Below are 27321 nucleotides of genomic sequence, written 5' to 3' on the forward strand. Positions count from 1 at the left end.
CCCGACGCCCCAGTGGCTGCGCTGCCGCCGCCGCCGCCCGCCCGCGCCTCCGCGCCGCCTCCAGCTGCCGCCCGGCCCGCCAGATGCCGCCGCCGCCGGCCCCATTTATGGCAGCGCGGCCGCGGGGAGCGGGCCGGCGGGCGGGGCGGGCGGAGCGGGGAGCCGCCCCCCGCGCTCACCTCCGCCGCCCGAGCTCCTCTCGGTCTGCGCCTTCCTCGCGCGCCCTCCCGGGGCGGCCCCGGCGGGCACCGAGCTGCGGGCAGCGCGCCCCGGCGGGGAGGGCGCGGCACCGGGAGGGCGCCGGGCGGGGCCGCCGCAACTTGACCGGCCCGGCGCCGCCCGCCGCGCGCCCCGCCCCGCGGAGAGCGAAACTCGGGCGGGGGCTGGAGGGGGCGGGCCGAGGCGACTTCCCGGAGTGGCGGAACCGCTGAGGTCACCCTCGCCACCCCTTCCCTGCTGGCCCGGCCCCTCGCGCCGACAGCGGGGGCGCTGGGGTGGGAGCGGGCTTTGGGGCTCAGCGCAGGGGCTGGGGGGGGGTCTCTCGCGATACTTGCCAACTCGGCCTTGGTGCCTCCCCGGTGGGGTCCCAACTGCGCCCGTCTGCAGAGACCCCTTCAGAGGGCCCGCTCCCACCCAGGCCTGCGCTGGGGCAGTCACCCGAAGGCACAGCGGGACCCGGCCTCCTGCCACCTAGCAGGTCGCCTGCCCGAGGATGGGGAGGGGAGCATGGGTGGGATCGTAAATTTTGGAAAAAAACGACGTCTCCTTTTTCCTTGAATGCCTTCTTTTGACTTTAATTCAGCTAGGACCCCCTTCCAAATACTCAAGCGGGGTCTCGACCTCGGAGCCCTGACGGGGGGACTCGCCCTCTCCCAGCAGAGCCCAGCCCAGCGTGGACGGGGACCAGCGCTCTGAGCTGCTGCCCGGCTCGGAGCACAGGGCATGTCCCACCTGAGCCGGCGGGGTGGGGGACACATGTGGCACTGGAGGGAGGCGGAAGCCCTCCAGAGCCCGGGGCAGGCTGGAAAGTGTTCAAAGAGGAGGAGACAGCCAAGAAGGGCCAGGACCGGTGTCCTGGGCAGGGTGTTCCGGGAGGAGCAGCGGCATGAAGGTGTGAGAAGGGACACCTCGTTCTGGGAGAAGGAAATGGAAACAGAACGATGAGCCTGGCAGGGTTGGGGGTCCCTGTGGGGGGCGGGGTCGCACTGCTGGCTGCGGAGCCATGGGGGGGGGGCCAGGGGAGTACCTGTAAGCCGGGAGGTTTGGACCCCTGTGAGAACAGCCTGGGAACCACTGCCTCTCCTGAGGGCGGGCACCACTCGCTGGCCACCCTGCCCCGAGCCCCTCTGGCCCTTGGCTTCCTCCGCAAATTCCCTCTACCTTCTCCATAGGGGAAGACCAAAGGGGCTGCCCTTGGCCGAGCAGGTCCGAAGGCACTTTGGACCAGCACCGGGATCATCTTCACAATGACCCCGTTAACCAGATGCTCTTACTTTTATCCCTTTTGGGCGAGGGAGGTTAGAGTAGGTGCCCAGGGCTGCACGACCGGAGGCCAGTCTCTCCTTCCGCACTGCCTGGAGCAGGGAGAGGGAGGATGTGGGGGTGGAGGGGCCCAGGGCGGGTGCGGTGGGCTGGGGGCAGAAAGGAGGCGTTGACCCGGGATTGGGGGGTCTGCAGGAGGGGCTGGATTACAAGGAGTAGGTCCCTGGCCAGGTGTGTCTGGCCCGGAGTAGCGGAGCCCACCGCAGTTACATCTGAAGTCTGTGGGAAGGAAAGCCGCATTGTTGCACTAAAAAATTATTCCTTGTTTGACCGGATGTCCTGCATTTTTATGTCCTCAGTCTGGCAACTGCAGCTTGGAACTGTGGAATCACACTGCACTCACAGCCACTCGGACCGGCCGAGGGACAGCGGAGCCCTGGCTCCCCTGGATGGCCGTCCACTCTGAGGACCCTCGGGAGGCTCAGCACCCCTTCCGCTGCCCATTTAAATAATCACCTCCTTCTCCCCAGCCCCCACCAGGAATGGCTGCATTTAAGTAAGTTCAAGGTGAACTCTGAGGGACTGCCCCTTTCCCCTTCCGGCCCTCCCTGGGTCAGAGCCCTGCCCCTCCCCCCCCAGCCTTGAGCTCCACCAACCCCTGACCTCTTTGAACCTTAATAACTCTCATCTGCAAAATGGGGATCTGAGTGCTTCCCGGGTCTACGTGAAAATTAACCGCAGGGCCTGGCACTCAGGGATCTCAGGGCCTTTGCATTGCTGGCCACTCACGTTCTGGAATGTTCTCCAAAAAGCCCTTCATTGGCTCCTCTTCATCCCTGTTTCTGCCCAATGTTACCTCCTCAGCCAGGGTGGCGTTTCCTGAGCAGCTAGCAAAGATCCCCCCACCCCCGCCCGTCCTCCTCTCCTGCCTGAGCCAGTGGGCGGTGCTCCCCATGTCTGTTGAGTGAGTGCAAGACGGTGGCTTCTGTGAGGCATGGGTGCTGCTTCCACCATCCCTCCAGCACTGCTTCCTTCGCCCAGCCCGAGGAGCACCTGAGGCAGGGGAAGGGCAGTCCTTGCAGTGGCTCTCCCTGACGGGGCAGCAGCCCCCACGCAGGCTGGGGTGCGTGCCCTGCCTGCTGGCGGACAGAGCAAGCCCTGGGCACTCGATAGAGGTTGTGGTGCAGGGAGGGTCGGGACGCTGCCTGCAGGAGCTGGGGTAAGATCTGGAAGGTCCAGCTAGGGATGGGCCAGAGGAGGGGGAGGGGACAGTGGGAGCAACATCTGAGTTCCAGTCACTCCTGCCCCAACGCTCTGGGACGGGCTGTCCCAGGAAGCCCCACCAGCCTGCAGCCCTCAGACACCCTCGGCACTGGCTCCATCTCAGGCGCAGGGATGACAGGAGGCTGTCACAGAGCCACAGTCGTGGTGGCGCGGCGGCCATCTGGCCTGGGAGCTGCCCCAAGGCCCAGCCCCGCAGCTGCTACTGAGACCACGCAGCCCTGGGCCCTTGAGTCCTGCCCCATGGCCGGCAGCTGCGGGAGGTGACAGGGTGAGAGGCCCCTGGAGGGGACAGGTGGTACCCTCCTTGGGGCCGGGTGCAGCAGTTTTTGCTGGAAACACCTGGCCATAGAGTCCCCAAAGTGACCGTTCCATGAGGGTGGGGTGGGGCTGGATGGGAGGGGTGTGTTCTCGAAGAGAGGGCTCTGCTTTCCCCGCAGGAAGCCCGAGGAGAGGGGGCTGGCCTGTCCACCAGGAGACCCCAGTCTTGAGGGATGGCACAGACATAAGACAGGACTGGGTGTGGGGCCCACAGCAGGTCATGGCTCCAGCCAGTCCCAGAGCATCAGGCCATGGCGGGGAGGGGGGGGGGCCAGGGGAGTACCTGTAAGCCGGGAGGTTTGGACCCCTGTGAGAACAGCCTGGGAACCACTGCCTCTCCTGAGGGCGGGCACCACTCGCTGGCCACCCTGCCCCGAGCCCCTCTGGCCCTTGGCTTCCTCCGCAAATTCCCTCTACCTTCCCCATAGTATGACCAAGCCCAGGATGGGGGTGGGTACAGGGGACTCTTCCTGGGGAGCCATGGGCAGGTGGGACGGGCCCAGAGGAGCCCACAGGTGGCCCATGGCGAAGGTTTGCTGGGAGAGTGATGAAGGTTTGCTGGGAGAGTGATGGACAGACGTCCAGGCTCTGGGGTCAGCCATCCAGTCCACACGGCACAAACCAGCTGGGTCTCTGACTTGGCCCCCTTGGGTCAGGGCCCTGCCTGGGGTCACAGAGTCCGAGCTGGAACAGCTATGCTTGGGGGCGGGTGGGGGGCTTGGGCAGAGGTGCCCATGGGAGAGACAAGAACTAAGAGTCCCCCTCCCAAGGCTCGAGTGCTCCTGTGCAAGGGGGCAGAGTCCTCTGGGAGTGTCCTTCTCTTGGTCCACCAAGAGGCAGGGATGGAGTCCCAATTTTGGCTGCAGACTGTCCTGGGGCTCCGTTGGGCTGAACCTGCTTCTGTCTACATGCTCCCCACCCCCTGACCCTGACCCCCCTTCTGTGCCTCAGATGAGCTTCGGCTCTGGATAAAAACAAAATACCCATCCCCCCTCAAAATACTTACCAACCCCAGGAAGGTAACTCATAAGTCTTTCTCTTACAAAAGGGTTATCAGCCCTGGGCCTTGGGGGTGGGGGAGGGGCAGTTGGAGTAACTTCTGGCTCTGGCCCAAGGGCCACCTCCCAGGGAGGGGTTTGGGGTGGGTGTCACCTGCAATGTCCCCTGAATCTGCAGGGGAAGGGGTTTGCATCCCACTCAGAGGAGGCCACTCTCTCCCAGGGACTGCAGGCTGGGTGCCTGGTGCCCACCTGCGTCCAGCAGGGAGGGTCCTGGGCTTTTCCAGCAGTCACAGCCCTTCCCTTGAGTCTGACACCCCCGCACCCCAACAGGCAAACACAGTTCCTCCTCTGGGTGCCTGCGCCCCGCTCAGCGTTCCCCCAGAGGGCTGCCCCGTGCTCCCCGAGGCCACTCTGCCTTAGGGGCCCGCTCACACCCCGCCCCACTGCGCCGTGGGCTGGCACATTCACAGGGGCACATTCTGAAAGTCTCACCTACCCCTCCCAAAGTCGCCAGAAGTCTGGGATTGTCCTAGACTGGTCTCCGGCCCATTCTACTAGGGTCACCGAAGAGCTAGGCCCAGGAGGGCAAGATCGCTTTCCAAAAGGGGAGACTGAGGCCAGAGAGGACGTGGCCCCGGGACGGGCAGGACGGCGGTCCAGTGGCCCCGTTGGTGGCCCGGCCCTGGCCCGGGCCCCGAGGCCGCCCTTGCCCGCCGCGCGCTGGGGCCCGGGCGGCGGAGGCGGATGTGGGCGGGCGGCTCGGGGCGCGGGGCGGGCGCGGGGCGGGGAGAGGGCGGGCCGGCGGCGGCGGGACCGAGCGCGGCGGCGGCCGGCCCAGCGCAGCCAGCGCGGCCGGAGGACGGGTGCAGGCGGCCGAGCACCGAGCGCGGGCCCGGACAGCGGGCGTCGGCACGCGAGGCCCGGCCCCAGCAGCGCGCGCCCGCCGCGGCCTCCAGCCGGCCCCGCGCAGCGCCGGCCCGCGGGGATGCCGAGCGGCGGGCGCCGGAGGCCGCGGCCCGGCTAGGCCCGCGCTCGCGCCCGGACGCGGCGGCCCGGTGAGTCCCCGCCCCGCCAGATCGAGTCCCTCTCCGCGGCCGGGCCGCTTTGTTCCGGCCGGGCCGGGCCGCGGCGCAGCCGGGCGGGAGCGGGAGCAGGAAGTGGCCGCGGCCTGGCGGGCGGGAGGGCGCGGCGGGCGGGCCTCGCGGGCGCCGGGGTGCGGGCCGGCCTTCCTCATGACCTTGGCGCGGCCGCTCCAGGCGAGGCCCGGGCTGGGAAGGGGCGCCGCCGGGCTCCGGGCCGGCCGGCAGAGTGGGCGCTCGGGGTCAGGAGGCGGGTTTGCCCCGCGGCCTTCAAGTCTGTGGGAGGGACCTGGGAAGGAGACCTCAATTCCCAGGGACAGAAAGTCGTGCGCGGTGGCCGGGTGCCCGGGCCGGCCTACAAAGGACTCCAACTCTCCTGGGCCCTGAGACTGCTTCCTGTCCTGGGTGGATGTCCTGCCCACCCATCCCAGAGGAGGGGCCTGCGGGGCAGCTGGGGCTTGCCCCCCAGACTGGGGGTCCGGGGAAGGCTGAGGGACCTGTCCCCAGGCGGGGTGCCACGGTAGACTGGGGTGGGCTTGGGCCTGTGCTCTGTGGCCAGAGGACCCCCACACTCACTCCTGGGTTGCTGAGCCTGGCTCCAGTGGCCACTCGTGGCTGTTTTGAGACCCCCATCCAAGCGGAGGGTGGGGTGCATTGGTGGAGGCTTGGTTCCGGCCCCGCCCCCAGCTGCATGGATGGCTCATGGACCGGTGCTCCGGAGGTGGAGGGAGGGAGCCCTCTCGGAACACGGCGTTTTTTGAAAAGTTGTGACTCGACTAACAATAGTGGCAACGGTGCGCACTGGGGGAAGGCCTCAGGGCACAGAAGCTGCGGCAGGCAGGTCCTCTCTGCGTGGCCCCCTGCACCCAGAGCAGCGCGGGCGCAGGCCCCGGTGTGTGCGTTTCCAAGCAGACATGCACCACCCCGTGTGCGCACAGATATATTTTTACACGCGACTCCCGACAGCTGTCTGACTCTGTCAGCAGCAGGCCTCCGGGGCTCGGGGTGGGGGTGGGGGACGTGGGAGGTCTTTTGGTCCAGCCCTGGGCCACTGGGCCATCCCCACTCATTGTCACCAGAGCCCCTGTGCCCCTGTGTGCCGGGGCTCAGAGCCCTGCACTCGGAGCCATGTCTCAGCTGTGTCCCCCTCTGGCTGGCTTCCTGTCGCTGCCCGTGGGCCTGCCAGGTACATCAGGTACTTTCGTCTTGGGGCGAGGTGTAACCTTCACTGTCCTGGCACAAGACGAGGCAGTGGGGCCTTCCTGCCATTGTAAATTCAGCTTAAGACAGCCAGTGCAAAGCAACCCTCCTTAGGTGCCCAGTCTGGGCCTCGGGAGGCCAGAAAGGTGGGCTGCTGGGACAGTGTCACAGCTGGCCGTGGAGGGGTCCGTGTTGGGACCCATTCCACAGAAGTCCCCAGAGGTCTCTGCCTGGCCTGGAGGTCCCAGAGAGGATCCTCCTCCCTGTAAGAGTACCCACCTGGAAGGGCGGCAGAACACTGCTTGCAGGAAGAGCATGCCAAGCGTGCCTTCCCACCATGCCCAGAGTTGGTGACTTGGGAACCGGGTTTTGAGGGATGCCTAGGAGTTCATCCAGCAAGGGAGAAATGAGGGGGGCCATGCAGGTCAATGGCCAAAGTGTTCTCAAGTGAGGGCTGGCTGGTGGGCCACTGCAGAGTGGGGGCTTGTACAGTACCCCCCATTTGTTGCCTCCTGAATGCTGTAATTATGGGTCTGTAACCGCCCTGAGCTGAGCGCTCCTCACCGACAGGACCTGTCTGAACCTCTCTTTGTCCCCCGCGCCCAGCGCTGGGCCTGGCAAAACCAGAGGTGCCTGGTCCATGTTGGCCGGATGAATGGAGCAGATTCAGCCCGGCAGGGGCGCTGTGGTTTAGGAGGAGCCTGGGGTTTCTCCTGGGGAGAATTTTAGCATCACCCTGGGGGGCTCTGGGCTCTCATTTTCGCCAGCAGCCAGGAGTCCTGGGCCTTCCTTCTTCATGCTTGAATTTCTCTGCTTTCCTGGTCTGGGGAGCAGGGAGGAGGAGCTCTGTGTCCTGCCCAGGATCCCGGCACGTGGGCAGAAATACGGTGGACCGGGTGTTGGGGTGTGGGGAGGCTGAGCCAGCCTGGGCTGCAGAAGTCCAAGGAGCTGCCTGGAGGAGGCGGCCTTGGCTGGTTAGGCAGGTGGAGGCTGGGGAAACCTTTTGCCGGTGGGAGTGACTTGTCCAGGGGCCAGGGGAGGTAGGAATGGAGAGGTGAGCAAGGCGACAGCTCCGAGGGCCTGTGGCTGGGGCTTGGCAGGGGCTGGGAGCCCAGTCTGAGGAGCAGCCTCCGGTGACACGGATTTCGTATCAGGCAAGCAGGGAGAGGCTGGGCGGGCTGGCAAGAGAGTGCGGGCCGACGGGGGTCTGAGAACTGGAGGGGCAGGCCACATGGGAATGCAGGCGTGGGTGGAGCCCCCCGGCTCGGGCAGCAGGCCCCTGGGCCCATCTCGGGGACAAGCAGCTGCTCCAAGCCGGACTCACGCTCAACTTCCTTTGCTTCTTCCAGAGGCCGTGGCCAGGCCGCTGGGCCCAGGGAGCGCCTGCCTGAGAGGAGACTGCGAGCACTGCCTGGGCCGCCCGGCCCGCCGGAGCCCCGGGCACCATGAACGACGTGGCCATCGTGAAGGAGGGCTGGCTGCACAAACGAGGTCAGTGCCCGTGTGGCTGGGCCTGGGGACGGAGGGCGGGAACAGGCCCCATGGTCTGCCCGGGGGTCCTGGAGCTGGTGGGGCTGTGCCGGGCCTGCAGGCTCTGCTCGCCGCGGTGGCCTGGGGTCTGCCAGGCGTGTGGCCGCGCCTGCTGGGCGGGAGGGCTGTCTCTGGGGCTTCTGGACCGGTCTGGGGGAGCATCGGCCCCCACGTCCTCCCGCAGCATGGAGGACACTGCCTCTCGGGGCCTCCTGTGCGGAGGGAGAGGCCCCATGCAGGGCCGGCCGTCGGAGTGGCGGCCTGGCAGGGCCCCGTGGGTGGGGAGCCACTGCCAGCCTTCTTCCCGGCTTTCCTGGAAGGCAGTGAGGACACGGGGCCATTCTGGGGCTGGCATGCCCGCCGCCTGGGGCACTGCCCAAGGGCTCCTGAGGGCAGGGCAGGGCTGCTTGGCTTGGCCTCACGCCCGTCTCAGGCCTGGCCTTAGGGGCTGGGGGCTCCGTACCGCCCAGGGGCCCAGCGTGGGGCATGTTTGCGTTGGAGCTGCAGAGCCGGCTGGGTTAGGCCCCGCAGCCCGCTCCTCCTCACTCAGCCCTGCAGCCCAGGCAGGGGCGCCGCTTCGGGAGCCTGGCCAGGAGCCGGTAGGATGGGCACTGCAGCCTTGGCCCTCTGCTCCCCCTGCCTGGGCCTCCCTCCACTGCTCCTCTGTGCTGCTGGGTTAGGCTTCTAGGTGCCCTGGCGGAATCACTCCCTCCTGCCCCAGGGCACGGACTGGCCAGCCCTGCTCCCAACTTCCTCTTTCAACAGACCTGATTCCTCCTGAAGTTCAGGTGACCCATGCCAGTGGCCCACCACTGCTCACCCATGCCCTCTAGCAATGGATCCCACCTCTGGGGGGGACACCGGACACTGAGCAGACCAGGAGGCGTGGCAAAGTCAGTGTCACAAGATGGGGTTTTGTGGGATGAATAGGAGCTCCCCTGGAGAGCAGGCCTGGGAAGCCACAGGAGCTGTGGGAGGAGGTGAAGGAGGGAACCAAATTGCGATGGGCTCATAGCAGGGGATGGAGGACGTGGCCAGCTGTGTGTTTTGAGAGCTCAGCTGGGCAGCAGTGGGGGCCTGTGGTCCATGGGGAGCCCCTTACCTGGTCCCCCAGGCCTCCGGCACCACCTGCCTTTCCACCCTGCTCCTTGATACCTGAGGAGTCCTGCCTCTGCGGCTGGAGCCCCCTCGGCCTCGCAGGGCTGTGGTATCGGGGACGCCCTCCCCCACCTGGCCTCTGCTCTCCTGTGCTGCCCGGGGCTGCCGCTGCTTAGTCCCCGGCAAACGTTTGTGGCTTGGCTCTTAGCTTTAGGGCTGATCCAGGAGATGCCTGGGCCTCCAGACTGTCCAGGGGTGCGGCCCCAGTTACTGGGGTGTCCTCCGGCCAGCTGGCCCAGGCGGGGGCACCCTCTGGGGAGCTCCAGGTTGCCGCTCACGGCGGTGCCCTCTGAGGGGCTGGGTGGGGCCTGGGGACATCAGGCCCGGTGGAGCACCCGAGAGCTGAGCCTGACCCTGGATTTGGCCACCCCCTCACCGTGCACCTCTCCAAGGGAAGCTCCTTGAGCTCGGGCCTTGGTTTCCCCATCTATGCTGTGGGAGTGGGGGCAGGGAAGACACCTCGTGGAGTGGCCGGCGTGGTTAGTGAGGGCCCGGAGCGAGGGTGCAGCCGGCGGCAGCGGCCTCAACCGGGGGGAGGGTCCTGTCCACTGCCCCGGCGCTTTCTCCTCCGCCCCTGTGTGCTGGCAGCCGGGTGAGAGCCGGACGCGTCACATGCCTGTGGTGGCACTGGCCTCTCTTGCTGCTCGAGCAGGCGGGTGTCCCAGCTGTATGGCCTGCCCCTGCTTGCCGAGGAAGGCCTGTCCTCGAGGGCACCCCTGTTCCCCTGGGTCCCCCTGTGTGTCACAGACGGTCCGATGCCCTGATGGCAGGGCCAGGCCCCTCCCATGTCCTGCGCTGGGGCCAGCAGGGCCACGCTGGGCTGGACCCTCCCCACCTGACCTGGCTGGGGCAGGGGCATTGGCTCCCGTCCTTTCCGGCCACTCCGGGGTCTGGGCTTCTCTCCTTCGCTGGGTCTCCCGGGGTCTGGCCCAGGGCCTGGAGCGTGCCGGTTCTTCGCTGAGGGCCTGAGATAATAGCCCCGCCCCAGAGCTGGCCACACAGGGAGTGACAGTGCCTTTGGGGCTGGGTGGCACAGAGGTGAGGGGTGGGCATCCCCCAAGTGTGAGGGGCAGGGTGGCTGCGTTAGCCACCTCCAGCCAGTGTCCCTCCTGCCGCCCCTGGGAGGTGGGTGGCTCTCTCTGGGGAGTGACCCTCGCTTCCCTGTGTGCTCTGAGCTGGAAGGTTCCGGAGCTCAAGTTCCAGCTGTGCGTGGACCTGCGGCTGCACCCAGGAAGCCCTCTGGGCCTCAGCATGCCCTGTGTCCAGCAGGGAGCTGGGCCCTGGGAGCCGGGCTCCGGCCGCCGTGGGTGGGAGCCAGTGAGGAGCGGCCAGGCAGGTGGGGCCAACAGGTGTCCCAGCGTGTGATGAGCTGGCCGGAAGTTCCCATTTCCAAAGATTTGGCCTTTTACATGAACACCCCTGGTTTCTGAAAGTTTACAATCTTAAAAACCATTCCAGGCCGGAACACAGTTCTCTCTGCACTCGGCCTGCAGCCTCCAGTTTTCCTCTGTGGATGGCTTGGGGGCTCTGCGCTGAGGCTGCGGCTAGTTGGGGTCTTCTCCGCAGAGGCTTGCCTGGCACCGCCGGCTGTGCACGGCCACTGCAGCCCAGCCCCGGAGAGCGGGTGTGGTGCAGCCGCAGCCTGCAGGGTCCACGCTTGTCCCTTTGGCCACGCTTGCAGCTGTCCTTGGCGTCCCTGGTCTGCAGACAGGCTGGCTGGGCCAGGTGGGCCAGGGGAGGCAGTGGCACCAGGGTGCAGGGTCTGTGGGCGCTCGGTAAAGGGCTGGTGCCCGCTGCAGGGCACCTACTGGGCTTTGCTCAAGAGGCCTCCCCGCCACCCCACCCCTGACTGAGGGGAGTGGCCTGTGGTGTGGGGTCCCCTGCCCCTGCCTGTGCCTGGAAGTGGGGGCGTGTAGGAGGCGGGCATCCGAGCTTCAGTTTACATTGACCCTCTGGAGCTGTGTGGGGCCCCGTGTCCACGGAACTCTCAGGGGTCCGTTCTCTGGACATCTGAGGCCTTGTGGTGCCCCCGCCCCCGGCCCAATCCTGGCATGGACCCCACCATCCAGGCCCTGGGGTGGGGACCCCTCCCCACCTTGCTGGGTTGGCCCCAGGCATCTTGGTGGGGAGTGTGGCTGTGCCCTGACCCCGAGGGGGCTCCTGGTTCCTATCCCCTCCCACCTTTCCACCCAGTCTTCAGGTCTGGGACAGGCTGTTCCCTCGAGGGAGGGTGTTCCATTGTGTCACACGGCGTTGGGGAGCTGACACCACCCAGGCATCCCTGGCTGCCTCCCCAGCCCCTGCCATCCATCCAGTCCTGGGGTCCCTGTGTGGGGGCATAGCAGGTGCAGCCGTTCCCCTTCCTTCCAAAGGAGGTCTTGGCTTTGCCGAGCAGACAGCAGCGGGAGGAGCCTGTGGGGGCTTGTTGGACCCACCCCCGAGAGCAGGGAGCAGGTAGCTGCTGGTGTGGGAGGGGGCTGCTGCCACCCTGCCCTGCAGGGCAAGGGGCTCAGGGCTGAGGGAGGGAGCCTGCAGGACCACATGGGCTCAAGGGCAAGGCCTCAGTTTCCCTGGCTGTCAGATGAGGGTCAGCTCCAGGCCACATCCAGGGGGCTTCTGTCCCTGCAGCCCACTCGGGCCCTGGGCCCGTCGGTGCACAGTCCCCTGCGGGGAGCATCGAGGGTCCTGAGTGGCCCTAGGTCAGGGCGGGTGGCCGGGCAGAGGAGGGACTCGGGTGGGAGGGGTACAGGTAGTGCAGGAGGGCTGCGCAGGGGTGCAACCTCGGCCCTGGCCCACCAGTTGAGGGGACAGGGTGTGGGGGTGGCGGCTGTGGCAGAGGCCGGGGTGCTGGGGAGTTCCCTATTCCGTGAGTGCAGTGAGTTCTCCCTCCAGAAACAAACAACAAAAGAGGAAGCTGAGCGGCCTTGCCTGGGGGGCGAGGGGTCACTGCTGGCCCCAGCCCAGGACCCTGGGCCCGTGCGCCTGGGCATTCCTGAGGGACGCTCCCTGGAGTCTGGACTCTGGGGGAGAGGGGAGGGGAGTGGGGCTGGGGCCATGGGACCCGCCCACAGACCCCGGCCCGGCCCCGAGGGGGAGCAGAGTACATTGTGTGTGGGGAAATTGAGGCTGGGCAAGAGACAGGGCAGACTATGGGCTGAGTAGCTCCTGCCCCTGCCCTGTGCCCGAGGGGTCTCCACCTGCTCCCAGAGGAGCGCCCAGGGGACGCGGGCTGGGTTGCATCATGAGGGTTCCTAGAAGTACCGTGGGAGGGTGCCCGGAGGGAACTGGCTCAGGCACCGCTGGCGTCCCCTCTGCCCGGCTCGCCCGGCCGGCGCAGGGCCCTCAGGCACTGCGGTCACTGCTGCCAGTGGCTGTCACTCTGGGCCTCTCCCCAGGCTGCCCCACAGGCAGGCAGGCGCCCGCTGCTCTCCCCCACTCAGTGCCCGTGCCCTGTCCCCATCCCATCGGCTGGCCCCCTGAGAAGGCTCCCCCAGTCCACCCCGCGCCCTGGGGCAGGTTGGCAGAGGGCCCTGGGCTGCGGGCGAGGGTGGTAGTTGGGTGGCCCCGGGCCAGCCTAGGAGCCACAGGCCCCACCTCTGCCCCTGGGGGGTGTGCCCCTTCTTCTCCTGCCCTTGGGTGCATTTTTGTTTACCCTTAGGAAATATTAACAGGCCTGTGTCACAAACACTGGACCGAGGACAGCAGGCCTTGTTGGTGATGTTACTGCCAACCCTGGGCCTTTGGGGTAGGGTCCCCGGGGTTTGGGCTTACAGACCTCCAGCAGGCCCCGGGACTGCAGCCTCCACCCTCAGTCCCCGGTAATCTGGTGGGCCCACCTGCCCGGAGGCGTCTGCTGGCTGCCAAGGTCCGGTGTGTGCCTTTAGGGGAGCGCGGGGCGGGCCGCCCAGCCTGGGTGGGCTTCGTGGAGAAGGTGGCTGGGGTCTTTGCTTCTGCATCCTCTGGGTGTCGGCAGGGAGGTGGGAGGGGTGGGCAGGGCTGGCGCCTCAGGACGTGTGCCTGGTGTCCCTGCCTTGGTCTGGGAGGGCCACCGGCCGGGACCCCAGAACAAGCCTTTGCTATGTTTCCATTTCCTGTCCCCACGTGGGACCTCTCCTCCTGTCCAGGTCCTTCCCTGGTCACCTCTGTCCCGCCGGGAGCTTTGTCACCTTGCTTGCTTGGGTCTGTCTGGGCCTTGTCACCTTGCCTGGGTCTGTCTGGCCTTGTCACCTTGCCTGGGTCTGTCTGGGCCTTGTCGCCTTGCCTGGGTCTGTCTGGGCCTTGTCGCCTTGCCTGGGTCTGTCTGGGCCTTGTCGCCTTGCCTGGGTCTGACTGGGCCTTGTCGCCTTGCCTGGGTCTGTCTGGGCCTTGTCGCCTTGCCTGGGTCTGACTGGGCCTTGTCGCCTTGCCTGGGTCTGACTGGGCCTTGTCGCCTTGCCTGGGTCTGTCTGGGCCTTGTCGCCTTGCCTGGGTCTGTCTGGGCTCTTGTTACAGAACAGAGGGCAGGAGGCGTCCCCCTCGGGAACTGTCTGGAAACCCCCAAATGAGGTGCTGGGTGTGGGCTCCTTCCCCAGCCCTCCTGAGTGTACATGTGGGGGTCCCAGTGGCAGAGCCGGCGGGGGAGCAGGCCCTGGGGGTTCACTGATGAGCTGGCTGTCAGTGGCCTTGAGGGTCACCTCACCCCAGCCTCAGTTTCCCCAGGGAGCTGCTGGGCACAATGGCGCCTGCCCTCCCTGCCTGCCAGGTGGGCTTCCTGGGAGGGTGGGACTGGAGCATGGAGCCTCACCCCTGCCAGGCCGGCCGTTTGTGCCCCGAAGCCCTCAGAGGGGCTTGTCCTGGGGCGTGGCCGGCGTGTTTCACCCACAGGCCGGGGGGCGGGGGGCGCCCGAGTGGGGGCAGCAGCCTTGGACGTGCGGCCCCTCCCTCCCAGCCCCAGCCCGCACGCGCCCACAGGGCTTGCGGCTTCCTGGCCGGCCGTGGCCTGGCAGGCTGGCCCTTCGAGATGACCCGCGCCGCCCGCTGCCGCCCGCCCCGGCGCGGCGCCCTGGGCCGCCGTCAGCAGCCCGTGCTCTGCTCAATGTGCTGGAGAAGGTAAATGGGCGCCCGGCAGCTGTCGGCCGGCCGCGATGGATGTGTCAGCGGCGGGGGACCACGCGGTGGCCGCTGTCAGCTGGCACCCGCTCCCCGGGCCTGCTGGGGCTCACTTTGCTGTGGAGAAACAGCTCGGTGCCGCCTGGCGCCCTGCCAGCCGCTGCTGCCGCCACCGCTGCCTCGGCAAAGTGTTTATCCAGCAGTTTCCCCAGAGCTGGGGACTTGGGGGCGGCGTGCACAGGGCTGGGATGTGGGGCGGGGGGGGGACTACGGCTCGCAGGGGCCAGCACCCCTGGCAGCTCAGGAGGACTCGGGCCAGCCTGGGACACACGGTGCCCACCCAGGCCAGGCCACAAGCTGCGTGTCTGGCCCCTATGTGTGCACTCGTGCTGTTGGGGTACCCTCACCCACGGCATGGCCTGGGACACGTGTCTGTGGGGCGTGGCCCTGATGGCAGTATGAGGGGCCCAGGTAGGAGAGGCCTCCTCCCAGCACCCCCTCATTCGGCCCAGGAGAGGCTGCTGGGGCAGAACCCCCCTTTCCTTTGGGTGAGTGGGGGTGGGTGGAGTTGCTCCCCTGGTGGAGGGACCTGGGTAGCTATCCCCTGGGTCTCAGGGGACAGGGCAGCGTCCCGAGGGACACACGTGGCTCCCCTGTGTGTCTCGGCCAAGGCCTGGTGTGGACACACACGGGGCGCTCAGGGCTGTCAGTTTGTGGCCCCGCCGGGCTGTGCGGCGGTGTCGTGGGTGGGCGCTGACCGCCCTGGGCCCGCCGCTGGACTCTGCTCCTGTCTCCGGCGTGAGGGTTTCCAGGGACCAGAACGGGGTGGGGGACCCCAGCAGGGCCTGGGCAGGAGCACCTCGGACGTGGAGGACGAAATGGGGGCCCCCGCCTGGGTGGTCTCTTCTGCTGGGGAGCAGGGGTCCCAGGAAGGGGGCTGGGAGTGGGGGCCGCTGTCACTGGCTGAGGTGTGTCCGTCGCCCCCACCCTCCCCAGGGCACAGGGGCGGGGCAGGTGCCGGCCTGCAGGCCCCCACGAGGATGGCAGTGGCCGGGCCCAGGGTGGCCGTCTCCTTCACGTGCCCATCCTGTGCTGTCCCCAGTCCAGGAGCAGGGAGTGGGGTCCCTGGGTGCCCTGTCGTTTGGGCTGGCTGCCTGCCCCGCGCCCTGTCTGGCCTGGACCCACTAAGATGCAGGCCACGGCCCGGCCGTAGTTGGCGCTGCTGGAGCCCCCGAGTCATCGCCTGGCTGGACCTCTAGCGGGAACGGGAGGAAGCGGCGTGTGTGTCTCTGGAGCCCAGGCCGGCCCCTTCTCTCACACGGCTGCCCTGGGCCCTGGGCCCAGCCCCAACGCCTCAGTCCCCCGGGGCCTGGCACTGTTCTGCCCCCGCCCACAGGAGGCCTGCCCCCTCCTGCACCCCAAATCCAGCTCCCAGAACCTGCCGGGCCGGGGCCTGGGGAGCGGCTGGTGGGGCGAGAGCTGCGAGGGGCAGGTGCAGCTCAGGGCCGGCCGGGGCGGGCGGATGGCGTGTGCGGGGCGTGCGGGGGCTGCTGGGCGCAGTGGGGGCCGGCGGCAGTTGGTGGATCGGATGGGTTCGGGGTGCTCATCAGTCTTCCCGCTCAGTTAGCGTCCCGGGGAGCGGCAGCTGGCGGGAGGGAGGCACTCCATCAGGGGCCGACAGCTCCAGACTGGCGCGCAGGCGGGTGGGCGCAAGCGGGACAGGGTGGGGGGTTGTGCATACCCCTCTCTCCCCTCCCCGCAAGCCCCGGCTGCCTGCCGCACATGGGAGGCTGGGCGCTGCGCAGGCATGGCGTGGCTCGTGGGGGAGGGGGTGGCAGTACGTGGGGCAGGGGGGTAGCAGTACGTGGGGTGGGGGGGTGGCAGTACGTGGGGCAGGGGGGTGGCAGTACGTGGGGCAGGGGGGTGGCAGTACGTGGGGCAGGGGGTGGCAGCACGTGGGGCAAGGGGGTGGCAGTACGTGGGGTGGGGGGGTGGCAGTACGTGGGGCAGGGGGGTGGCAGTACGTGGGGCAGGGGGTGGCAGTACGTGGGGCAGGGGGTGGCAGTACGTGGGGGAGGGGGTGGCAGTACGTGGGGCAGGGGGTGGCAGTACGTGGGGCAGGGGGTGGCAGTACGTGGGGTGGGGGGGTGGCAGTACGTGGGGCGGGGGGGTGGCAGTACGTGGGGCAGGGGGGTGGCAGTACGTGGGGCAGGGGGGTGGCAGGCCTAGGGCAGAGAGTGGCCAGAACACACCTGCTCGGTAGAGCTAGGTGGAGATGGCAGAGCTAGGTGGAGACGCTAAGGAATGGCCTTGGGGGCGGGTGCATATCTCTGGCCCCGCCTCCTGCGCTCTCTTCCCCAAGGGTCGGTGTTGGCTGCAGGCCAGAGCCCCCTGCAGGGTTGGGGTGCGGGTCCCCAGGTGTCCTGGCCACGGCCCGTGAAATGTGGACTCTCGAGAAGGGACGGCAGAACCTCCCCAGTCCCTCAAGGGATCCTGCCACATTTGGGTCAGCGTCACAGAGCGTCACGGAGGGTGGGCGCCTTCCCACTTTGCCACCGTGTTCCCCTGACCAACGCCCGGGTCGAGGATGTCTAGCTCAGGCTGGGGACGTGGCCAGGGTGTCTCTGGCTGCCTAGCTGGACCTCTAGGGAGGAGATGCTCCAAGAGGCCTGTGTCTCCGGAGCCCCTGGGGCGACCGGCCCTGCTGGGCGGCTCTGGGAGGAGGCCCCCCCTGGGTCGTTCAGAGGGCCACGCCCTGAGGGGCCTGGTTGGGCGTCTGGGCAGTGGAGTTGGGGGAGGAGGGGAGGCACGGCCAGGAGGTGGCCGTCGGTCGAGCCCTGGTGGCTCCCCGGCACCTGCAGAGCCCCGCTGCCCGCACCTAGGAGCCGGGTGCAGCCGGTGGCCCCGGAGAGCCTTCAGGGGGTGGTTCTAGCTGCAGGTGCGGGTCAGCTGGTCCCACCCAGCCCACACTGAGTGGTGCCGTGGCCCGCAGAGGTCCCAAGGGTGGAGAGGGCTGGCCAGGTGCCCCAGGGGCTGTAGGAGGAGGGTGGCGGCGGCTGCCCCAGCCCCAGGGCCTGGCCTGTGGGAACCGCACGGGCCTGTCCCGGCCAGACGTGCTCAGTGTGCCGGGAGGGGCTGGGCTTCTGGAGCTCACCAGGCAGACTGGCAGGGACCAGGGGTGGGTGGCCCGGTGACGGGGCAGGCAATTTCTTGTCCCCTGCGTCCCTCCAGGCACCCTCATCCAGGGCTGTGATGGGAAGGCCCAGGCCCCAGAGCTCAGGGACCCCAGACCCTGCCTGGGCCCCTCCCGCCCATGGTTGCCTAATTACTGAGCTCCCTGTTGTTCAAATTCCTTGCTCGACAAAATGTAAATGAAACATTTTTTTCCGGGTGTCAGTATGAAAAATGACAGTTGCTGGGATATCACAGAGGACATCTGCTCTGAGCCTTAAGTGTGAACGCCCGCTATGGCTGATGCTGCAAGACTTGGGGGAGAGCGTCCCCCTGTACCTGGGCAACCGTGGGTGGGCCGGGCCCGAGGGCTTCCCGGGCAGTGCCCAGACGCTCTGGGTCCCTCGGCTGCAGTTACGCCAGGGCCGCCACGAGGTCTCGCTCGGGTGGCACTGCCCCTCGCTGAGGACACCAGGCTCTGTTTTCTCAGCCGGGGACCGGCCGTGGTGGACAGCACACACACGCATTGTCACCTGCAGCTGCCACCTGGCCGGCCCTGCGTACCCAGGGAGAGCTCTGGACCCCAAAGCCCCAGCAGTGTTGCTGGAGCCTGCTGGGGACAGCAGACGTGCGGATTGGCCCAGACCTCCCCCACTGTCCTGTTAACTGATCTCGCCCCTCCCCGTGCACGTCCGGTGCCCTGGCCTTGCAGACACAGCGGTGGGGACTCTCGTGGGGTGGGTGCTTTGGCGTGGACCCAGCGCCGTTCTGCTACTGGCCTCAAGGAACACGCCCCCGCCCCCTGCCCCCCACCCCGGACTCAGGCTCCCTGGGCACGCCTGTCCTGGCGCAGCCAGCTGCCAGCTGTGGGGGAGGGGAGCCTGGGGCCGGGGCCCTCACTGCCGGGTCTCGCAGGGGAATACATCAAGACGTGGCGGCCCCGCTACTTCCTCCTCAAGAACGACGGCACCTTCATCGGCTACAAGGAGCGGCCGCAGGACGTGGACCAGCGCGAGTCTCCCCTGAACAACTTCTCCGTGGCACGTGAGTAACCCTCACACCCCATGCCCCGAGGGCAGGGGGACCGGGCTGGGCCGTGCTGGCTCCCGAGTCATGTCCTCTAGGACCACTGGGGGCCAGCTCCGGGGGGCAGGGTCCCCAGGCCGTCCCAAGGCCGGCTGGCCCTGCGTGGTCCCCTGTTCTGGAGGCTGGCGGGCCCCGAGGAGCAGTGGCGACAGCCTTGGGGTAGACGGCCGGCCGGGGCCCCTCCTCCTTCACCCCAGGAGGAGCGCGTGGGGCCCCCATCACCCCCAGAGGAGCCTGCAGTTCTCCTGAGCAGGCCTCCCGGGCCCCAGCCCCTGTGGTGGAGCATCTGCCTCCCCTCGGCTGGGCCGCGGATGGGCGTCTGCGCCCACGGGTGGTGAGTGTGGCGAGGCTAGCCCAGGGTGTCGGCCGGGTGTCCCTCAAAGCCAGATGAGCTGTGGCCTTCCTCCTGTGTGCCTCCGGGGCTTTACTCCCTGCCTGTGGGGGACCGCATGTGTGGCCCGACCCCTGTGGGATCCCCCAGGTGTGGAGGTGAGCCACGTGGTAGGATGCCGAGAGTGGGGGCCCTCCCGGCCACGTGCCCATGCCGTGCCAGGACACGGGCCTGTGTGTGGCGGGGTGGCTTGTTGGGGCTTCCCTGTGGGACACCTGCCCGCCATGGGGCCTGTGAACCGCAGCCCCCGAGATCCGTGTGGGGCGGGGTCCGGGGCGCAGAGCTCGGCGCCCACCGGGGGTGGGTCCTGGGTCCCAGCCCTGGCACCGCAGTCATAGGCCCTCCCCACAGGTGGCTTTGCCCCCCTTGCTGTGCGGCCTAGGACCCTGGGCTCCTCCTCCCCCCATCCCCTGACCCCAGGTTCCGGTCCAGGGTCTTAAGGTTGAGGTCAGCACCGGTCTGGGTGAGAGGGAGGGACTCCCAGCGCAGTGGCATCTGTGGGGCGCCTGGCTGATCGGGCACCCACGCCCCACGGGCCTGGGGGCCGGCTGACCCTGCCCTGAGGGCCTCTCATGGGAGGGGAAGGGCCCGGGCTGAGGGGCTTCCGGAGGGTCCTGCAGGTTCTTGTGGGCCCCAAACTGCCCTCCTGGGCTCTCTGCCACAGGCCGAGCAGCAGCAGGGCAGCCGGAGAGGGGCCTGGGGGTAGGGGAGACCCAGGAGGCAGACACCCGGCCCCCTGGCAGCCACGTGGCCACATGGGAGGTGCACTGCCGCTCATGCCAGGCTCTCCCCAGCGCCTGCCGGGTTGAGCTGGGGCTTCAGGGCTCACCGAGAAGGCCGGGCGCCCCTGTGCCCAGCGGCAGCCTGAGGCAGGGCCCTGCTGGGGGTGGGGGAGCCAGTGCAGGAAGGAGGGAGGGGACACATGGGGTGGGCACCTGCCAGAGGGGGCTGTTCTAGCAGGGGCAGGCGGGGACTTCAAGCAAGGCCACCGGCCCGGAGCAGGTCCTGGGGGTCAGAGCCGCTGCAGTGGGGGCTGTGCTGGGTCCTCTGTGCCCAGGGGCAGGTTCTGGGCAGGGGGCTTGAGACCCCGGCCCTGGGGATGGAGCTGCATCTGCTGGGTTCCTGCGGGCTACGCAGGGGCGAGGGGAGGCTGGTGTGCTGGGATGAGAAGGCCCGTGCGGGTTTCCACCTCCCCTGCCCACGCTGACACAGGCCGTCCTCCCCAGGAGGCTGGCCCCAGCCCCTTCCTGGCCCCCAGGCCCAGCAGAACGCTCCCTCGCGGTTGCCAGGGACAAGATGTGGAATGTCGGAGGCCCCTCTGCGGGGGCCTCGCCCTCCCGCCTCACACAGGCTGGGCCAGAGTCCTGCCACGAAGCCTCCAGGCTGCCCTGTGCTCTCACACCCTCTCGGGGCCTGTGTGTCCCCAGAGTCCCTGGAACATGTGTTCCAGGCGTGTGTGTGCTCCAGTGTGCCTGTGCTCCTGGTTTGTGTGTGTGCTCCAGGCGTGGGTGTGCTCCAGCTTTGTACATGGGCGGCAGTGTGCATGTGCTCCAGGTATGTGTGTGCTCTGGTTTGTGTGTGTGCTCCAGGTTTGTACGTGTGCACCAGTGTGCATGTGCTCCAGGTATGTATGTGTTCCAGGCGTGGGTATCCTCCAGCTATTTGTGCTCCAGGTGTTCATATACCCAGGTGTGTGCTCCAGGTGTGTGTTCCAGCTATGTATGACCCAGGTATGCATATGCTCCCGCTGTGTGTGCCCCAGGTGTTCATATACTCAGGTGTGTGTGCTCCAGGTGTTCATATACTCAGGTGTGTGTGCCCCAGGTGTTCATATACTCAGGTGTGTGTGCTCCAGGTGTCCATATACTCCAGCTGTGTGTGCCCCAGGTGTTCATATACTCAGGTGTGTGTGTTCCAGGTGTGTATGTACTCCAGGTGTGGTTGGGAAAATAGCAGAACGTTCCTGCAGCAGGTGGGACAAGCTGCTCTCCCAGGCCCTTCCCTGCCGCGGCCTTGTGGGCCCTGCACCTCCCGCCCCCTGTGAGGCCTGGTCCGTGCTGGGGCTCGGAGATGGAAGGGAGGAAGGACCGCAGGAGGGGACAGTGGTGTGGGTTGACCGGACCCAGCCCCAGATGCGCTCTGCGGTTGCCTCCTCCTTCAGGGCGGGGTGTGGGGGCCTAGCCCCGTTCCATGAGGAGAGGCCGCAGTCTGGCAAAGGATGACAGGGGTGGGGGGGTCCAAGGGAAGCGGCCAGGGCTGTGGGGCGGGCTCTGGGGTGGCAGGTGGGCACAGGCAGACGCGTGCGCTGGCCCCGTCCCCAGAATGCCAGCTGATGAAGACGGAGCGGCCCAGGCCCAACACCTTCATCATCCGCTGCCTGCAGTGGACCACGGTCATCGAGCGCACCTTCCATGTGGAGACGCCGGAGGAGCGGTACGCGGGGCTGCTGCCGAGACACGTGGGGACGGTGGGGTGCTGGCACCCTCTGCCTGTGGCCGTCCTTACGCCCCAGTACTCCCAAGCCCTGCTCAGAGCCCGTTTTGGAAACCGTCTGTGGGGTTTGGGTGGGGAAACTGAGGCATGAAATGAAGACCAGGTGGGGAGGACGTATAGTCCTGCTGTGGGGCTGTAGGCGTGTCCCAGCGTCCGTGGCTGGCCCCGTGTCCCAGCGTCCAGGAGGGTTTTCTGACCCTGAGCGAGTGTGGCCAGCCCAGGGCTCTCTCGGGTCTCTGTCACCACCTCTGTGCTGGGCCGTGGAGGGGAGGCGAGGCGGTGGCCGCTGCAGGCGGGGCTCCTGCTGGAGGGCGGGGCCTCACCTGCCCGCCTGCAGGGAGGAGTGGACGACCGCCATCCAGACGGTGGCCGACGGACTGAAGAAGCAGGAGGAGGAGATGATGGACTTCCGGTCGGGCTCACCCAGCGACAACTCCGGGGCTGAAGAGATGGAGGTGGCCCTGGCCAAGCCCAAGCACCGCGTGGTGAGGCCCAGCTCTGCCGTGCCCGGGGCTGCGGGGTGGGGGCCGCTCCCCGTCTCCTTGCCCGTGTTGGAAGTGAAGTCGGGGCGCTGCGTCTGGAAGGGTCCAGAAGGCGCTATGGTGTCACCGCACCGTTCCCCAGACCCCAGTGCTCCAGACTGGGGCCGCAGCCCGCTGAGCCCAGCAGGCTGGCGGGTGACTCCTGGGCACGGAGGGGCCGCTGGTGGGCGGAGGGTGACCCGGCTCCCGCGCTGTCCTCAGACCATGAACGAGTTCGAGTACCTGAAGCTGCTGGGCAAGGGCACCTTCGGGAAGGTGATCCTGGTGAAGGAGAAGGCCACCGGCCGCTACTACGCCATGAAGATCCTGAAGAAGGAGGTCATCGTGGCCAAGGTGGGCACAGGCGGGCGGGGCAGGCCCTGGGGTGGCGGGCGGCGGGGCGGCGGCTCACCAGCCCTGCCTTCCAGGACGAGGTGGCCCACACGCTCACCGAGAACCGCGTCCTCCAGAACTCCAGGCACCCCTTCCTCACGGTGAGTCCCTCTGCCCTCCCAGCCTCAGGCTGGGGTCAGGCTGTCACCCTCACGGCTGCCTCTGAGGGACGGTCCCGTCTTCCCGCACACACGAGGGACCCGGCCTCAGACCTGGTGACGCTGGGACTGGCCTCTGTGGAGGGTTGGGCTGTGGGGGTGCCAATGGGGGCAGGGTCCTCAGTCTCCTCCACTCTGCGGAGCCCTGGGAGCCCTCAGACCCCCCCACGACCCTGCAGGCCAGTCTCCCACTGCCTCCTCTGTTGGGGTGCAGCCCAGGTGGGCCCTGTCCTGGGGGGGAGGTGCTCGGCCGGGAGGTGTTTACCGTGAGTGGATCCAGCTGCTGGCCCAGTTCCAGGGTCACTGTTTTGGGGTAAGGGTCGGCCACAGCAAAGCCACCTGTGCGGGCGGGCCGCCCAGCCAGCTCTGCCCGTAGGGCGTGTCTTCTCCCCAGGGCAGCAGGGTTGGGAACTTGGGTCTGTCACTCCACTTCCACCCCTTTCAGTGGCCCCCAGCTGGGAGCGTGGCCAGTGCCTGGGTCCTGACTCCCCCAGACGCTTCAGCCAGACCCACCTGCTCATCTTCCACATGCGCCTCGGTGCCTCGTGGGGTGCCCGCGCATCAGGCCGTATTCCTGCCCATCACGCCCGCGGCTCCATGTCTGCTTCCGTTTCAGGCCCTGAAGTACTCCTTCCAGACCCACGACCGCCTCTGCTTTGTCATGGAGTACGCCAACGGGGGCGAGGTAGGGACCGTGGCTGGGTGGGAGGCAGCTCTGGGGAGGGGCTTGTCCCTCTTGGAGGCTCTGCTGCCCGCCTGCAGCTCGGGGCGGTGGGGCCGCTGCCCACCTATGTATGGGATGGTGGGGTCGCTGCCCGCATTACGTATGGGGCGGTGGGGCCGCTGCCCGCCTATGTATGGGGCGGTGGGTCTGCTACCCACCTATGTATGAGGCGGTGGGGCTGCTGCCCACCTACGTATGGGGCTGTGGGGCCACTGCCCGCCTATGTATGGGGCGGTGGGTCTGCTACCCACCTATGTATGGGGCTGTGGGGCCACTGCCCGCCTACGCATGGGATGGTGGGGTCGCTGCCTGCCTATGTATGGGGTGGTGGGTCTGCTGCCCGCCTATGTATGGGGTGGTGGGTCTGCTGCCTGCCTATGTATGGGGTGGTGGGGCCGCTGCCCACCTGCAGCGTGGGGCGGTGGGCTGCTGCCCACTGCGGGCAGCTGTCTACTGGGGGGCGACGGGCCTGCTGAGTTGGGGTCACCAGTACCTTTCGGGCCTTCTGGAGACTGGAGTGCCCTGGGAGCTGCGGGCTGCGGGTGGGGTGGCCTGCCTCACGGCCGCCTCCCGCAGCTCTTCTTCCACCTGTCCCGCGAGCGCGTGTTCTCCGAGGACCGGGCCCGCTTCTACGGCGCCGAGATCGTGTCGGCCCTGGACTACCTGCACTCGGAGAAGAACGTGGTGTACCGGGACCTCAAGGTGCTGCCCCGTGGGCCGGCGGGAGGCAGGGACGGGCCTCGGCAGCGCTGACCACATGGCCTTCCTCCCACAGCTGGAGAACCTCATGCTGGACAAGGACGGGCACATCAAGATCACGGACTTCGGGCTGTGCAAGGAGGGCATCAAGGACGGCGCCACCATGAAGACCTTCTGCGGCACGCCCGAGTACCTGGCCCCCGAGGTGCGCCTGCTGCCGCCCCGCACTCCCCACCCGGGCCCGCCCCGGGCACGCTGTGACACCCGCCCTGCCCCTGCCGCCCGCCCAGGTGCTGGAGGACAACGACTACGGCCGGGCCGTGGACTGGTGGGGGCTGGGCGTGGTCATGTACGAGATGATGTGCGGCCGCCTGCCCTTCTACAACCAGGACCACGAGAAGCTCTTCGAGCTCATCCTCATGGAGGAGATCCGCTTCCCACGCACGCTCGGCCCCGAGGCCAAGTCCCTGCTCTCGGGGCTGCTCAAAAAAGACCCTAAGCAGAGGTGAGGGCCCCCGGTGGCTGGGCAGACCGGGCTGGATCCTGCAGCCCCTCATACCTACTCGGGGGGCCCCGACCAGAGGCTGCCCTGCCGTCCCCACAGCCCGGGGCCCCCGTCTAGGGGGCGGGAGGTGGGGCCCGAGCAGGCGGTGGCTCCGTCACTGTGGCTCCGTCACCGTGACTCTGTGTCTCCTGCCCCAGGCTCGGCGGGGGCTCCGAGGACGCCAAGGAGATCATGCAGCACCGCTTCTTCGCCGGCATCGTGTGGCAGGACGTGTACGAGAAGAAGGTGGGCTAGCGGCTAGAGTCCCCAGGCACACACGCGCACACACGCTTGCACAGCTGTGGGGTCTGCTGCAGCCCCGGGCACAGGAGGGCCCAGGCCCGCCCTCCCCGGAGGTGCTGTGCACGCACAGTGAGGCAGGCAGGGGTGGAGTAGGGGTGCGACCCCCCCCCCACTTCCTCTGGTCACCTGATGTCCTGCTGCAAGGAGAGCCCAGCCCTCGCTCTGGGTGTGCAGGGGTGGGACAGTGTGGGCCCCTGTCTCGGGGGCTCACCCTGCCCAGGGATCCCAGGAGCCCCAGGCCCTGACCCAGGCCAACGGGGTCTGCCCAGCTGGGCCCGAAGGCTGTACCGCGATGTGTTGGCTGCCTGGTCACCGTGTGTGTTGCCTGGTTTCCAGCCAGCACCTCCCCTGAATGCCGGCGTCAGGCTACACATGGCCAGCTCGGCAGCCTGGGGACCCCCTGGGCCTCTGTCCTCCCTCTGGCACAGGTGCCCCCGGCCCTGGTGCATCCAGGTCCTAGCCCTGTGGCCTGCCACCTTCCAGCCCTACCCTCCAAGGGCGTGGGGGGCTCGGGCAGTGCCTGACGCCTGCCGGCCTTGACCAAAGACCCCACTAGTGCACAAGGGACAGCACTGGCACCAGGCCAGACTCTGGGGCCAGCATTTGAGGATGTCCTTGCCTGAGGGACCTGAGGCGCCGTCTGGTGGCCCCTCGTGTGCACGTGACTTTACAGTTACCCTTGCGTCCTGGGTCCTCGGGGTCCTCTCTGCAGCCTGACCTCCACCCGGGCCTTTGAGCCGTGGGGGAGCCAGGGGTTCCACGGACCCCTCCTCCTTCTCCCCTTCCCAATCTATAAGAAACCTAGTTGAAAGAAAACCAGAAAGAGCCGGGTGGTTCACGCCTGCAACTCCAGCTACTCCGGAGCCTAAGCCCAGAATTCCAGACCAGCCAAGGCAACACAGGCCCTATCTTCAAACAAAAATTTTAAAGAAAGCAATTGTCCCCTTTGCTTGGGCAGGGGAGGGTCTGGTAGGGCTGGGCTGCAACTGCCTGTCACCTCTTGGCGGATGGGAGTGTCCCAAAGCCCCCACCATCCCCTGGCTGCTGCTCCAGCCTGCACGGCCGCCATGCAGGAGCGGGAGCCTGCCCGCGGGCTGGCAGCTCTCCGACCTCAGTGCCGCTTGGACACGGCTCCCTGGGGGTTTCAGGCACTGTGAGGCTGGTGCATCCTGGGTCTGGGGTGGTGGCAGTTGGGGCGAGGCCTGTGACAGCCCCTCTGTCTGCCCCTCTGCAGCTCAGCCCGCCCTTCAAGCCCCAGGTCACATCAGAGACCGACACCAGGTATTTTGACGAGGAGTTCACGGCCCAGATGATCACCATCACGCCGCCCGACCAAGGTGAGCGCTGCTTTGCCTGCTGCCCTCCGCCCCTGGCGGGTGCGCCCAGTGGCTGCCATCTGCGGGGTCGCTTGCAGGGTTCAACTTCTTTTTGGCTTCAGATGCTTTAAAAATCAAAAACTTTAAAAAGCTGCTTTTGGAAGGGACTAATGATGAGGGTGGGAAGCTCAATCCCCCACCCCTAGCACTCTGAGGGATGGGGTCCCATGTCCAGATGTGGGGTGCTGCCTCAGTTTCCCTGAGTGCATGGCACTGGGTTGGCGGCGATCTTGGAGGTATGGCTTCATCCTGGAGCTGGGGGTGGGGGACGGGGGGCGGCCCCCGGTCTGAGCGGCCCCCTCCCGCAGACGACAGCATGGAGTGCGTGGACAGCGAGCGGAGGCCGCACTTCCCCCAGTTCTCCTACTCGGCCAGCGGCACGGCCTGAGCGGCCACCAGCAGCCACGGCTCTGCTCGGCGACGGCTCCACGGCCAGGGGAGGCCCCGGGCGGATGTGCGCGTTTTACGGTTTTTGTTCCTTGGGCGTGTCTGAGAGGAGCCACGCCGTTCTCCCGAGCACAGTGGAACAACGCTTCGTGCCGTGGGCAGCGTCCCTGGGAAGAAAATTGTCCTGCAATTTTTCTTAATTTATTTCATCCAATTTGTGCTCCAGACGTGGCCTCGGGCCTCAGAACGATTAGATTCCCGTAGGAAAACGTTCAGGACTTGTGCAGCCACGTGCAGTGGGGCCGGGGGTCCAGGCAGGTCCTGCTGCTGCCCCAGCCCCGCCCCGCCCCTTAGCCCGTCTCCCCCACTGCCCCTGGCTGTCGCCTGGGTCTAAGGCCCCAGAAGCAACCTCATAGTGGCATGCTGGCTGGCACCCTGGGGGGGCATGTGGCAGCCCTCCAGCACTAAGGCCGTGCCTGCAAGGATGTCCTCAGAGGCTGGCCCCCCTGAGACAGGACCTTTGGGGGGGATGGGCCAGGGTTCACCCAACAGGACAGGGGAACAAGGTTTAAATTTGTTGCCGTGTATTATGTTGTTCAGATGCATTGGGGGGGTTAATCTTAGTAAAAGGAAAGCCCCCCTCCCCCCTCCCCTCTTCCCTCCTGTGTCACAGTCTTGGTGGTTGTCCCACCGAGCACCTCCCTGTCAGATGGCTCCTCCACAGTAGCACTTGTCTCCCAGACGCTTACCTTCAGCTGTGCGCCCCAGGCCCGCTCCCTTCTGCAGGAGGGCTGTCACGGGCCCCCGCCCCTCCCAGCCAGATGCCGCCGCCGCTGCTGCACCATGGCGTTTTTTTACAACATTCAACTTTAGTATTTTTACTATTATAATATGAAACTTTCCCTCCAAATTCTTCAATAAAAATTGCTTTTCAA

General features: G+C 67.3%; 1 protein-coding gene across 3 annotated transcripts; it reads left to right on the forward strand.

Moving 5' to 3' along the window:
* The first annotated feature begins 5009 nt into the window (after positions 1 to 5009).
* AKT1 (AKT serine/threonine kinase 1) lies at positions 5010 to 27321 on the forward strand. 3 transcript variants are annotated; one of them, XM_076003656.1, is made up of 14 exons: positions 5010 to 5140; positions 7714 to 7855; positions 18227 to 18355; positions 21110 to 21221; positions 21619 to 21766; positions 22025 to 22156; positions 22231 to 22296; positions 22970 to 23038; positions 23654 to 23779; positions 23853 to 23981; positions 24067 to 24281; positions 24479 to 24566; positions 25858 to 25960; positions 26308 to 27321. In XM_076003656.1, the coding sequence occupies exons 2-14, from the start codon at positions 7810 to 7812 to the stop codon at positions 26385 to 26387; spliced, it is 1443 nt and encodes a 480-aa protein (XP_075859771.1). In that variant the 5' UTR covers positions 5010 to 5140; positions 7714 to 7809; the 3' UTR covers positions 26388 to 27321. The 3 variants fall into 3 exon arrangements, with proteins under 3 accessions (XP_075859771.1, XP_075859772.1, XP_012601845.1); XM_076003657.1 differs by lacking the exons at positions 5010 to 5140; positions 7714 to 7855 and adding an exon at positions 12755 to 12797; XM_012746391.3 differs by lacking the exons at positions 5010 to 5140; positions 7714 to 7855 and adding an exon at positions 12821 to 12917.

This window comes from Microcebus murinus, chromosome 6 (assembly GCF_040939455.1).
Source record: "Microcebus murinus isolate Inina chromosome 6, M.murinus_Inina_mat1.0, whole genome shotgun sequence".
Lineage (NCBI taxonomy): Eukaryota > Metazoa > Chordata > Mammalia > Primates > Cheirogaleidae > Microcebus > Microcebus murinus.